At 39.0% G+C, this 14,249-nt stretch overlaps 1 protein-coding gene across 8 annotated transcripts; it reads left to right on the top strand.

The window, feature by feature from the left end:
* The first annotated feature begins 1,269 nt into the window (after window positions 1–1,269).
* Window positions 1,270–13,773, top strand: PARP11 (poly(ADP-ribose) polymerase family member 11). 8 transcript variants are annotated; one of them, XM_065029229.1, is made up of 9 exons: window positions 1,342–1,452; window positions 5,351–5,479; window positions 5,577–5,697; window positions 5,959–6,115; window positions 6,953–7,028; window positions 8,257–8,329; window positions 8,417–8,547; window positions 12,033–12,184; window positions 12,626–13,773. In XM_065029229.1, exons 4-9 carry the CDS (start codon window positions 6,076–6,078, stop codon window positions 12,937–12,939), a joined length of 786 nt encoding a protein of 261 aa, XP_064885301.1. In that variant the 5' UTR covers window positions 1,342–1,452; window positions 5,351–5,479; window positions 5,577–5,697; window positions 5,959–6,075; the 3' UTR covers window positions 12,940–13,773. The 8 variants fall into 8 exon arrangements, with proteins under 8 accessions (XP_021153281.1, XP_021153282.1, XP_013224933.1 ...); XM_065029221.1 differs by having other exon boundaries at window positions 1,410–1,777; XM_021297606.2 differs by lacking the exon at window positions 5,959–6,115 and having other exon boundaries at window positions 1,270–1,452.
* Window positions 13,774–14,249: the final 476 nt, after the last annotated feature.

Raw genomic sequence — 14,249 nt, 5'->3', positions numbered from 1 at the left:
TGCTGTTGGTTGGTTTTGGGGGGGTTTGTTTGTTTGTTTGTTTTGTTTGTTTGATTTTATTTTGATTTCCTCTGTTTTTAAACTGGTTCATGGAGAAGGCCCTCTGAGAAGCACTGCTCTGAGTTTTGGGAGACTTTGTTTCCTTGCTGCTTCTGACCTTGGATAGTGGTTGACTGGTAGAGTGAGTCACCATCCCTGGGGGTGTTTAAAAGACGCGTTTGTAAGGAACGTTTAATGAAAAACTGTTGTTTTCACATAACCGAGGACCTGGCGCCTCACCCCAGCAGGGGGGAAGGACTGAGAGATATCAGACTATGAATCCTTAATGTAAAACAAAGTGTCTGTACTATGAATCCTTAATGTAAAACAAAGTGTCTGTTTTACATTATACTGATACCTGTATGCATACTGATACCTGCATTTACAAGTTAGTTTAGGGGGAAGGGTAGCCAAAGTACCAGGAATCCATATCTTAAATAGATTGATAAGGGGAGGGTTTTGTATGTAGACTGAGGCAGGCACCGGGTAGTCTGTAAACCCTGAGGTACCCAACCAATGGGGAACAGGGGAGGGAATTTGCTGCAGGGATTTTCAGGGGATATAAGCAGGGGCTTTTTGCCCTATTATGTGTGCCTACCTTAGGTAGAACACCTGGTGTTACAATATCGTTATTGAAAAAAAATTGCTTTGCTGAGACATCCTACCTGATCCTATTATATTTGCAAAATAATTGCTTCCTACACATAGATGAGGTTCTCAGGGACATGGTTTATTGCCAGTGTTGGGTTAACAGTTGGTTTTGATGATCTTGAGGGTCTCTTCCAACCAAAATCACTCTATTATTCTGTATATGCATATTTCACAGGGAAATTGTGGACTGTAAAAATTCCTTGGTAAAGTAGAGGCCCATTGCTATCCAGGAGGACAGCCAGCAATCAGAAGAACTAAAAGAAACGAAGTTGCGTAGTACGGAGCAGCGAGGGGTGCTGCACCGGTGCATCTCACTTCCAAAATGCTACCCACACACCGCACAGCACCGGAAAAACTGCCGGAGCCTGTATGCGGAGCCCGTATGACTGACAGGCGATAACCGCTGCAACACCACGGCCCGGAGGCCGCCAGGTGCCCGTGTGGGCGGGGGGCGCGGCAGGTCACACCCACTGTGAGGGATCCCCGCTCTTGGGCAGAGCGACACATACCGCAGCCTGTCCCCGCCCACCCCGCCGCGCCTTTGTACACCAGGCCTCGCCCGTCTGTGTGACGAGCCTATCGAGCGCGAGCTGTAACAGCTGTTGCCCCGCCCCTTTCCTCTTCCACCGATAACGGAAGCGGCCGGAGGCCGAGTAGTGACGCGCCCCGGGGCGCGGCCTGCGTGCCACCGCTCCTGCCCCCCCACCCCCCTTCTCTCTGGGCAGCATGTGGGGAGCGAGCCCGGGGTGGGCGGCCGATGCGGTGAGTGCGGGCTGGAGGGGAACGGGGGAAACGGCCGCTCCTTTTATCTTTCATTTCCTCAGACCGTCTTCGTACTACGCGCGCCCCGCAGGCCGCTTCGCCCCACTCCCACCCCGCCGCCGCTGGCGAGCGCTCTGCCAGGTTGGGGAAGAGGGTGGGGGCGTAGGCCACCATCTTTGGGGAAGCCTCCGACTCAGCTGGAGAGGTACTGGTGCTGTGGTTAGATCTACCACCCTGCCGTGTCCTTGAGCTCTGATGGGATCAGCTCTGGAGGGGGTCGGTAAAGAGGGTGACTTCAGCAGTGGTTCCCTGAAGCACAAAGGGGGTAAGTGGTGATAGGGTATTGTCATTTCACATTGTGTCCTGTACTAGTGCTAATGGTGTTCTTCTTTCTCTTGCCCTCCCTAGCCCTGCAGTCTTACCTCAGCCAAGTCTCCTGCTCAGGTACCTTGCTCTCTAAGGAAGAGCCAGGGAGGCCCTTAGCACTGCTAATGTTCTCAACAGGGAACTATACAAAGTTGATATTTGTAGGCAAAAGAGTCTTTGGGAATGAAGCACAATCTGCTAAGTGGAAGCAGGCAGTACAAGAAATCAGACAGAATAGCCCATCAGGATAGTTCTGTATTTTTTACCATGAGGATGACTGTCTAGAGAAGCTGTCAGTGCCTCATTGTTGGAAGTGATCGAAGTTGGGTTGAATGGAGCTTTGAGAAACCTCGTCTAATGAAAGATGTTGCTGCCCATGGCAGGGTGGATTAGACTAGACAATCCCCAGTTTAAGGACAAAGAACTACTGGAGGGAGTCCAACAGAGGTCTACAAAGATCATTAGGAGTCTGGAGCATCTTTCTTAGGAAGGACTGAGAGAGCTGGGTCTGTTCAACCTGGAGAAGAGAAGGCTGAGAGAGTATTGTATTAATGCTACACAGCTGTGGGTGGGTGTCAAGAGGATGAGACTCTTTTCAGTGATGCCCAATGATAGGTTGAGGGGCAACAGGCATGGACTGCAGCATAGGAGGTTCCGTCTAAGCATGAGGAGAAACTTATTTGCTTTGAAGGTGACAGAGCACTGGAACGGGCTACCCAGAGAGGTTGTGGACTCTCCTCTGGAGACATCCACAGCCCTTCTGGACACATTCCCGTGTGATCTGTTCTAGGTGAACCTGCTTTAGCAGGTGGACTGGACTAGATGATCGTCAGAGGTCCCTTCCAGCCCAAACCATTCTGTGATTCTACACATTGTAAAGCATGTTTATAATTCAAACTTAAAGGTACTTTTGGAAAAATGAGGCAATGCATTACCAGTAGTAGTAAAGCCATTCAGTCACACCACAACACACAATGAGCATTCATTCTATTAGGATGATAGTTTTTGCTGTCAGAGTGATTTTGAGCTGTTCTGGTAACTCCTGGACCAGTAGAAACAGTGCTAATAATAGGAGTTGAGAGGACTTTTGTTAGCAACGGCGTTGCTAATAAAATTCTCCTTGCTGTGTCTTGATAGTTGACATCCTGTCATTCAGAAAAGCCCACTGAGATTTTTCCGCTCACTTTGCGTGCATTCAGCGTGTTTGGATAAAAAGCTACCTGCTCCTTAAAAATGGTGTAGGTTTGATTTTTAAATTCATCAGTAAGTTGACTGTTCCTTCAAGTATTTCAGATTTGTGTCACCTTTGAGAACTGCTCTCTTGTTCTTACGACTTTATGTATTCATGCCTTTCTGTCATTCTAAGTATCTTGGAATCTACCTGCTTACCCTAGACTTTGTGACTAGGGTAATACATATGGATTGAATGTAACATTTTTCAAAGATATGGCAATAACTGTCCCCTTAGTAAATTATTATTCCGGAGGCTGTGTTAGCCCCAGAGGAGTATAAATGTGTCGACGAGGCACCGATGAACATGCCTTCTCTGTTTGTAACTTGTTCAAAAGTTATTACTGATTTGAATGATCAGATTTGAGGCCCTGAACAAACACTGGGATGGACATGAGGTCTGGCCATTTTAGTGGGAACATGAGGAAACTAAACATTTCCCAAAAAACCTGAATTGCTTTCCTCTTAGCTTTAAAAATTGTAGACTACCGCTCTCTGTAGGAGAGAACGTAATCAAATACTCATCTGAGGGGCAGAATCAAGTTGAAGGTGGAAAATTATAATCAAAATATGTTGGCCAGTTGTGCTTTAATACAAAGTGAATGTAGGCTCTGTGATTTTGTATTGCTGTGAGGAACAGAAGAGCTGTTGGCAGATGCCTTCTGAAATAAAGAACAGTTTTCTCTTTCTCTTTTCCATGCAGCTGGTGTGCATGTAGTGTAGTTCTGCTTGAACTTGAGGCAGCTATCCATGTATTTAGCTTTGTGGGGTTAAGTTTGTACTGAAGTAGTTTTGCACTCGTATTCTGCAATTTAGAGATGTTGTGGAGGTCCACTTCTGATTCTTCTGTTTTCTAAGCATCTAGATTTTTGTAGCCATTTGGAGCTTTTTATGATAAGCACATGGTGTCTAGTTATACCACAAAGAGATTTCTGGGATTGTTTTCAAACAACCTCAGAGGGCTAGCTTGGGAAAAATAAAGGGGAAGGATAGTGCTAGAAGAAGTGCCTTCTGTTCTCAACTCCTGCTCCAGTAGCACTGGCCAGCTGATGCCTGCTTCCAGGCTCCAGTATTTGCCTTCTTCAGGTCTCCAGTTGAAGCATCTAGGATCTTAACTGGATGTTGTTTTACTTACTTGAGCTGGAGGGTGTTGTTGCACTTCTTGGAAGCAAAAGTTGAGAAAATTGTTGGGAAGGGTGCCAGTCTTAGTTAAGCAGTTAGAGTGAATGAGTTGCTAACCTTTTCTGTTAGTAGGGCAAGCTTCTTTCTCTGAAAGATTCCCCCAACCATCTTAGAATTCTTGTTTGCAGGGGGGTGTGGCAGGCCAGGTTGTCATGTCAGGAGATATATGCAGGTAGAGTCAAATACTCTCAGAGTTTTCAGGATTTTATTGATGAACAAAGGAGGGCTGAAATCTGGCAGGGACTGTTCTTCTGAATTGGTAGGCTTGAACTTAGTCTAGCTGCTTTTTGAACTTCCATAAATTTGCAGCATCCACAGCATACCATTAAAAGAATTCCATAGACTGCCATCTATTCTATGAAGAAGTTTCACTTGTTTCGAACTTGACCTGTGCAACCTTTGATAGGTGTTTCCTTCTTATGTTGAAAGAAAATGTAATTCTTTATTCCATGTTCAGTTTTGTCATGAGTTTGTAGACCTCTACTCTGTCCTGTTTCTTCCATCCATTAGGAAAGAAACAGACCGTCATGCAGTGTTGAGGAATAATGCACTGTGGACTTGCATAGTTAAATAATTATATTATTTGTCTTAGTTTTGTGTTTTTGTTTTTTTTTGTTTTTTTTTTTTTTTTTTTTGTGTGTGTGTGTGTTTTTTTGTTTTGTTTGTTTGTTTTTTGTTTTGTTTTTCCCAACAACTTCTGATATCCAGTCTGACTTGTTCACTGTTGGGGAGTACCTAGTAGATATCAGATTTAACCCCAATACATCATTCCTGATGTGTAACTTAAAGCCTGTTGTATATATGAATGGCCTTGCTCATATGACCGTGAGTATGGAATTTAGCCCCTTTCTTTGATCTGATAAAGCCTATAGGTCTTGCCTTTACTGGCACATTTACAGACACTTGCAAGAGTTTTGAAAATGTTGAACTGGGTTAAAGGATAATACTGGATGAGTAGCAAATTAAGAATTGTTATTTGAAAAAGAGAAAACAAATCTGCCTTCCACATGCCAGGGGTATTGTAAATTAACTTTATTTTGCTTTTTTATTGATTTATTAAATAATGCATTTTTGCAAATAGTATCCAAACTTTTTTTGTGTATGCATGTGAATGTTTCAGGAAATGCCTCAAACTACATCAGAAGATTTTTTTCCAAAGACGGAAAGTTCAGCTGAAGAGATGGATACCTCTGATACCCAGTGGGGCTGGTTTTATTTGGCTGAGTGTGGTAAATGGCATATGTTCCAGGTAAATACTTATGAAGTTATATTAGCTATGATGGATTCCATACATCAAACTACCTATTGCGGATTTGTCGAAATATGCTTTTTCATTTGTTTTGAAGGCTGATTCAAACAGTCACTGCTCTGTTAGCAGTGAAGATATTGAAAGGAGCTTTCGAACAAACCCACATGGTTCTGTTTCTTTTACTACTGCAAAATTTAACTACGTGCTAGACTTTTCAGGTATGTATCTTTTCACAGAGTAAATTTAAATAATAATAATATAATGTACCAGATGTACAAGTTCATTTGTTCATTCAGCAAATTATTGTCCTCGTATCTAGTGCAGAAACTTGTGATTGGAAATGTATTTTTTACTGGAAAGTACACAGGAGTTTTTAGAAGCAGCTGCCCTGTTGCACTCTCTAGTGTAGTTTATTAATAAATCAGCATGTCTTGTTTAGTAGTGCTCCATCATGTTACCACTGCTTACCTCACCTGTAGGTGGTATGTAGCAGGCACCTATGGGACTGGGAAGTTTGAACCTTTTTTCTTCAACATGCAACTCCTTGTGGGCTTGAAAAACTTCTTCCATTCAGAGTCTACATAAGAAATATTGATATGAAGGAAGCTTTCTGCAAAACTTTCTGCGAAATAACTGGTATCAAACTGATTTTATAATTCATCAAGTAGTTGAAGCCAGTTCTATTGTCAGAATATGGAGGAGATGGGCAAAAGGATTTTCTAGTAGGTTGTGAAGATCTCGCGCCATGCTCGTAAATTTACAGAATATTACAAGTTTCTAATGTTTGTAGTTAATCTGTCCTTTGTTCGTAGGTATGTTCTAATGACTTTTTTTTTTTCTTTTTTTTAGCTTTTCCATCCATAGGTTGTTTATTTTCTGATCAAATTTAAGCTATATGCTTAAATAGGAGCCTCTTCCAAATCAAAGAAAATAATAGTAGTATTTGAAATACAGAAAGTGGGGACTTGGTAAAACAGCAGTGTTACTAGGAGTAAAGTAGTATCTAACAACAGAGGGAGCTTTACGTTTACTTGTGTTGAAATGTCTGCTTAAAAAAAAAAAAATGTTTTGCACTAAATGCAAATGCTAAACAACGGTTTTTATGTTTCTGTTTGTAGGTCTTGGTGTCTTGCATTAAGGACAGTAATATACTTTGTCATCCTAGTTATATTAAAGCCAGTGGAAGTTTTGCCATTGATTTAGTGGGGCTGAATCTCAGATGGTTATTTTAACAATAAATGTTTTGTTTGTGTAATATTTGCATATTTTGACAACTCATATAAATGACAGTTATTCTGAGGCCAGTATTTAGAAACATTTATCGAAAATGCTAATTTATTAGTTGTTGAAATAGGAATTCCTGTTAAACAACTTTTGCTGTAGTAATGTTATTTTTTAAAATGACATTTAAGTGTTTCATATGCTATAGATGACTTGCAGAAACTTTTGTCTTAACTCTTGTTTTATGCTCAGTGATGAAACAAATCAACCTAACTACCCTTAAGCAACGTCCAATAAAGCGAGCTCCCTTTACTATCAATGCTTTCAGGTAAGGAAATGAAAGGAAGCCTCCTTATTTTTATTTTATTCCTGATTCTTCTAAGTAAAATGAAACAAAAATGCGCTTTGTTTTGTTTACATCAAACAATTTGAGTGGAAAAGCTAGTCAAGTGAAGAAGGAATACATTTCAGAAGAGAAGGCTGTCAAAAGAATTTTTAGTTTATTTTTTTAATCTTTTTTTCTGAGAAAGTAAGTAACTTGTACTGGAAGAGGCAAGGCATACTGAATACTGATATCCCTTGGCAAGAATCTTAAAGGTGTGCCTATCATTAGCCATTGGAATCCCATGCTGTAAATACCTGTTGAATCAGAATTGCTGTGGAGAAGCGGCAGAAAAAAAATTGACTAGTTTGTTCCATTGTAGTAGTGACTGCATAAATTATTTAGAGGTATTATTGTAACAGCAAAAAATATGGAGTTATAGTTTCTTGCCTGTATGTTTTAACAATTTACTCTAAAATTATGTGAACTTACAAGAAATTGCATCATAACAATCAGATTGTTTTATGAGTCTAATTGCTGCAGATTGTAAGTTTCTTAGCATTTGATCAGTCATTAGGTGTAAAGCTGTGCTGATGTAAATCTGTTACTCACTAAACAATAAACTTATAAATGCAGTGATACTACCACAGATAAAAGTGACTCTATGAAATATGTGGATTTTTTTTACCAAAATAGTTTCTTAGAAGTAATTTTAGTTCTGAATTTGGTTATACTTTCAACCTAGATCATGTTGCTCAGAGTCCTGTGCTGCCTGGTCTTGAATGTCTCCAGGGATGGGGCATCTACCACCTCTCTGGGCCACCTGCTCCAGTGTTTTCGCACCCTCATAGAAAAAAAATTCTTCCTCATGTCTAAATTAGTGCTGCTCTCCTGATGTTGCAGACCTTTCTGACTCTCTCTTCTGATTTATCTTCCCATTTTTTGTTGGGTAGATGGTGTATTAAAAGTGTTCACAACTGTGGTTTGTTTATAATAAGCTAAACCAGAATTTGAATACAAAACAAGACCTATTTGAACACAAAACAAGGCCTTTAATCTTACCTGCTGATAACAGACTTGGTTTAATTAAAACCCTAAGTAGTTTTGTATAAGTTTGGGGCTTTTTTTTGTTTGTTTGTTTGTTTGCACACTGTATTGTTTGGAGCAAGAGTTTGACAGAAGAAAATGCCTCGTGTCTTTGGTGTGATGTGTTTTTACCTTTTCTTGTTTGAAGTTACATCTGTGAAAATGAGGCTATCCCTATGCCTTCACACTGGGAGAATGTAAATACTGAGGAGCCTTATCAGGTAAGAGTTGATATGCAAGTAGGTCAAAAACATGGGATAATGAAATAATGCATCGAATTGAAATTGTACTAACCTCTTTTTTTCCAGCTTATTCCATTGCAAAAGAAAACAAATGAATATAATGAAGTTTCTAGTCTCTTTGGAAAAACAATGGATAGCCACCGAATTAAAAGAATTAAGAGAATACAAAATCTAGACTTGTGGGAGTTTTTTTGCAGGTGAGATTTTTTTCTAAAACCAACACTTAGGATTGTTAATGGAGCAAATCTTGAAGTCATGCAGCAGAAATTGCTATTATTATTAATGAAAATGTGTTACTTTTTATTTTTTAAAAATTTTATTTGTTATTCCTCTGTATTCAGAATTCCATTTTTAACACTATAGCTTCTACAGGTGCAGAAATGTAGTACTTACAGAAATCCATTAGGTGTAGATGTAGCACAGGTAAGACAGAAACATTAAAGATACTTGGGGTGTCCATGTGGTAGATGCCCATGATACAGTGAAGTAAGGAGAACAAAAATAAGCGTTTTGTATTAGTTTGGTGCAGAAGTACTTGCAGTTTTGGACCATGAATTTTAAATCGTCATTACTAGACTCAAACACATCTTTGTTAATCAAAATAGCAACCATTATAATCAATGCATTTTTGCCAATGAGAAATAAGTTTGTTTATTCTTGTAGCATAAAAATGCTGGCTGCAGGCACTGCAGTTTTTGGTTCATCTCATTGATTTGCTGAGCATACTTCTCAGTGTAATGGTTTTGCCAAGATTCAGAAAGCTGTAGTGGATCAGACTGGCAGCAAACCACCAGTGATCATGACCTTTTTTCGGTGCAAGTTTGGCTTTGGGAAGTGCTCTGGAGGTTCTTCTTGGTCCAACCTGGTCATCACCAGTTGTCGTAGAAAATCTACTTTTCGTTGCACATGACAATCCACTTGAGAAATGGTTCGTTGTTGTTGCATAGGTGACACTTCAAAATGACGATTTTTTTAAATTTTCAGTCTGCTCATGAGGCACCCACTAATCAAGCTTTTTCACCTTTCCAATTTCATTCAAATGCCAAACAACTTCTTGTGTAGTTGTAAGAAGATCAGCTTCAATGATTGCGCTCAGCTGGTTGTTGTCAACTTCAGTGGCTGACCACTACACTCCTCATCTGCAAGGTTCTCATCTCCTTTGTGAAACTTTTGAACCACCACTGCACTGTACTTTCCTGTATCAAAAACTACAAGTAACAATGAAAATTGCTAGAATAAGTGTATGCAAGTGAGGCTTAGCTGCTTTGCTGTTGAGGGTAAAATACAGCCTTGGAGTAGATGGGTTTACACACACTGGTGAAGAAATTATTGCCTGGTAGTATATTATAAAGAGGTAGGTATTTCATCTTTTCAAATTCACTAAAAGTTCTTTTTGTGTCCCATGTGGGACAGCGAAAGTAGGAGGTGAATCTTAGTCTAGCATATTTTGGTTATGCATCTCAGTTTGGAGTTGTAGATGATTACAGCAAGTAGAAAATGGCACTTGGTCAGTGACACTGCTGACTGTCTTTAAAAACAGTTTATGTGCTTGCATATGTACAAAGAACATGTCTCTGCGTATTTAATTTTGCTTTAGGTTTCTCCTTTATTGAGTGAACTGGCTGTATGCAAGCCTTCTGAGTGGTGGATCAGCTTAATTTTGTTTTACTGGATTAGCTTGTCACTGCTGGTGCAAAGTGCTAAGATGATGTTTTTTGGAATAGCTGGACTACTTGATTTCTGTTCCACATCAACAAAAAGTCCGTCAGTGGCATTTTGCACTCTGCAGAACCACCTTCCCAGTGTGCACAGTATATTCAGCTACTTAGAAGGTGCAATTGCTACTTAAACTTTTGTGGTTTTGAAGTGTTTTGTTTCATTGATAAGGTCAGTGATTAAATTTGAGCATTGCTCGAATTATTATTTGCATCATTGTACTGGTCTAAACACGTTTGTCTGTTATTGTAGTTCCCATATTAATGACTATTTAAAATTGTTTTTAGGAAATCAGCTGGTCAGAGGTAGTGAAGGACTCTTAGAGATCATTGTTGGACAACTGGTTATTCACCTTTTCTATAAATTGGTTCTGTTCCCCTGTTGCAAGAGACGTTACTAAAGGCTGTCCTTATACATTGTCAGAGAACAGCAGCCAACAATAGAGGGGTGCTGATTGAAAAATTTCAAATATTCAGCATTACTAGCACTTAGCTCAGAGGTGTTGCCTCACGCAGATGCAGGGAATCTTGGCTCCTGGGTTTTGTTGAATGGCTAATAGGGTGGAACTTAAATGCCTGGAACCTCTGCCTCTGACACAAAATGTCACAAATGAGATTATTAGTGAAACCTCCCAGATGCCCTTGAGATTGTGTTGATGTTCTTCTGATTTGGAAAGTGGTTGTATTAAAACAAAACAAATAAAAAACCCACAAAACCAACCAACCAAACAAGAATTAAGTTGCCAAGACACAGGTGTTTTAGTTTGCACTTAATGGAGGAGAAAAAAAAAAGCTGAACAATAAAACATATCTTTCAAGCTAAGTACTGTAAGAGTTTAACTTCTGTGAAGTGTGCTTATTTATAAATAATGCATAGTTGCAATGTAATGCCATCAATATGATAATATTTGCTGCCTGTCTCTTTCCCTGGACCTGGTTCATAGGACCTCCTCAGACTACATCTAAACTGTAAGCCCTGAGAACGTTTCCCCAGTTCAAGTGTGTACTCCGGTTATAAGCGGATTGCTTAGTGTGTTAAACCTAAGTACGTGCCTGATGTATGTAGCACAGTGCCCCATGCACTGTGTCTTTTACAGGAAGAAAATTCAGGTACAAGAACAAGGCTATGATGCACTCCAACTTGTTTTTTGTCTGGACAGTTAAGGGATCATAACTATAAACAAGTCAGTGATTTAGACACAGCTCCAGAGTCAACTTCTTAATGGATCTTATGAAAACCCAGTGGGGTTGATGGAAAATATATCTGTTCTTTAATGGAAGCTGTACTGTGGGCTTCTGCCCATGAGACCATAATAGAGGTATAAGGGGTTATTGCCAAAATTCTAGATGGCTTATCTCTTTTGGAAAGTATGTGAACCATAAATTCTGAAAAACTTTATGAAATTATCATGTTGAAGTTATCATATTACCTAAAAATGAAAGTAATTATATTTTTGATATTTTTGCTGGTTTACCTGGATAATGATACTTCATAATCCACTAACTCTGTTATCCCTTCTGCTGTGTTATTTAAGTAGATGGAGGGAACAAAATCAGAGAAAAATGCCTTTCTTTTAAAAATGTATCTGCAGAAAATGACCACACTAAAACTAATACCAAATGAACAATACTGGTAAAATTGGTATAAAAGACCTTTTTCCTAATCTTGGATTACTTCTGTAAATAGTGCACAGCATCTGGAAGTGTGTGATTTCTAAACGTTTACCTTAAGAATTCTGATCTGTTTAAAAACTAGAATCATTTAGGCGTTCATGGAAGTGGAATGTATGGAGTATGGTCCCATGGAACCCAAAGATTTTTGTCATCTTTGATGCCAACCAAATCTACCCTGAGTACTTAATAGAATGTATGGAATGTATGGTCTGTCCACCCTGGAGTGTTTTCAGAGGAGTAACTTAATTTGATGGTATGGATGTTTGTAATGCTGTATTGTGTATTCTCTGTAGGAAAAAAGCTCAACTAAAGAAGAAAAGAGGTGTCCCAACTATTAATGAGCAAATGTTATTTCATGGCACCAGTAATGAATTTGTAGAAGCAATATGTATTCATAACTTTGACTGGAGAATAAACGGGATGCATGCTGCTGTATATGGAAAAGGTAAGTATTTTTGTTCCAAACAAGTTTGGTAATCTTAACAGTTCAACATTAAGTGTTCTCTTACTCCCTGTGTTTATCCAGGAGCTGTTTACTATAGCTACAGCTCTACTTTTACATCAAGTGTAATTAAGAAAGTTGGGATGCAGTAAGGAATGTAACCGTCACAACTGGTTGTTAGGACCAGGGAGTGTGGGGAGATGTACAACAAAGCAGTTTTGATCACAAGACAGTCTCCCTACTAAAACATTCCTACTAAAAACATTTGGTCATGTTGCTATAATTCAGTGATTTGGGGGTGGGGGGGAAGTTGTATTGCTAATGAACATAAAAGAAGAGGCATCTTTCATCATCCTGTTACCTATATCCATGCTCTAGTAGTTAAGCCATCATGATAAGAATTGATAAGAATGTAATCAGATTATTTTTTTTTTTATTTGGAAGGGACCTATTTCGCAAGAGATGCATCGTATTCCAGTCGTTTTTGCAAAGAGGACATGAAGCATGGAGATACTTTTCAAATTCATGGCGTGAATCTGCAGCCTCATCTGCATAGACCAGATAAAGTCATGTTTCTTGCTCGTGTGTTAACTGGTGACTATATCAATGGCGATTCAAAGTACATGAGGCCGCCTTCAAAAGATGGAAGCTTTGTGAACTTGTATGACAGCTGTGTGGATAATACATGGAACCCAAAGATTTTTGTCATCTTTGATGCCAACCAAATCTACCCTGAGTACTTAATAGAATTTTGTTAAGTTTGAAAGGAGCTGGACTGAATGTTGTGTCTTTTTGATACTTTTGTCCCTCTTGTAAAGACAACAATGTAAAAACATGAAGCGTGAAAGGAGAGAGGTGAAAGAAAAGTTAGCATATGCTTATGGAAGATGGAAGCTATTAAACATTTAAGAGAGATTGTTGGACTGTGTTTAAAAATCTGTAGACATTACTAATCCATTTTTCAAATGCAGAGACTATTACAAACTTGAAATTGCTTAAGGAGCCTTAAATACATTGGGCATTGGTAAGTTTTCAAAGGCAAGATTTATGTTCTGATTTTTTAAAATATATTACAAGTATTTATTCATGTGGTAAATATATGCCTGTAATATAGTATGCATATGGTGAAGCTGATCTTTTTAGAAAGATTGTCTGTAGAACATAAAAAAAACCCAAAACTAACAACAGAACCCCAGGGAGCTTGGCTACATATGTGTGTATGTCTGTGTTCTGTAGTACATATTGCTTTGTGTTTGAAGGTCTCTTATTTTGGATTCTAAACCTACCAAAAAAAATCCTTCTGGAGAAAACTGATGAAAGAACTATGAAGTTCACCAAAGCTGTTATGTTTAACTTTAGGTCCCTTTTACTGTAATCTTCAATTATATACTTGCAAAGCTTTAGTCATATACTTTTAAGATCACAAACCTCTTGCACTAGGATTTGGACTTTGGTTTTTATGGAAATTATACCCATAAGCACTTGTGGTTGTTAATTGCTTGATTTGTAACTGTTGAGGTCAATGTTAGGATGTCACCAGTGCTGTACACCTTTGAGTTCTTACTCTATAAAATGTTTGTCCTATTGTTATAGTATGCGTGTGCATGTATTTACATTCATGCAGCTATGCTGTTACAATTCTTGCTTGGTCAAGGTTTAAAAAGCACTCAGTGCTTATGTATTTGCTGTTACTGAAGACAATGTTTAGATTAACTTTACTGGAAATCCTATGGTTAAACTAACAATGAAAATTTCAGAAGATGCCATCCTTTAATTCTTAAACACTTAGATAGAAGACTTTCACTTACAGTTGTGTACATCAGGTTTTTCATAACTGGTATAGTCAAGTTAAAAGAGTATTTCACATGTAGAAAGAGCAAAAGAGACAATATTCACGTAAAGAACAAACTTAAGTACTTAAATACAGGAAGGACCTGAAGAAGGGGCTGTGACAGTGAAATGTACTGAAATGTTGAACAATTGTGTCCCTGGTGTTCTTCTTTGTTAAGGGACTTAAGGAGAGCTAAGGGACAGTATTACAAGGTCTAAGGGGAAGCCCTTCCACTGC

This window comes from Columba livia, chromosome 1 (assembly GCF_036013475.1).
Source record: "Columba livia isolate bColLiv1 breed racing homer chromosome 1, bColLiv1.pat.W.v2, whole genome shotgun sequence".
In the NCBI taxonomy this organism is placed as follows: Eukaryota; Metazoa; Chordata; class Aves; order Columbiformes; family Columbidae; genus Columba; species Columba livia.
The sequence above is the reverse complement of the archived record's forward strand: the minus strand, read 5'-3'. Positions and strand labels throughout refer to the sequence as shown.

What these genes read in the sequence shown, in the direction of transcription:
- PARP11 (XM_021297606.2), top strand. Translation starts at nt 1,417, where the DNA reads ATGTGGGGAGCGAGCCCGGGGTGGGCGGCCGATGCG. An exon ending in CGGGGTGGGCGGCCGATGCG is followed by an intron (nt 1,453 to 5,350) that starts GTGAGTGCGGGC and finishes TGAATGTTTCAG; the next exon opens with GAAATGCCTCAAACTACATC. An exon ending in TTTACTATCAATGCTTTCAG is followed by an intron (nt 7,029 to 8,256) that starts GTAAGGAAATGA and finishes TCTTGTTTGAAG; the next exon opens with TTACATCTGTGAAAATGAGG.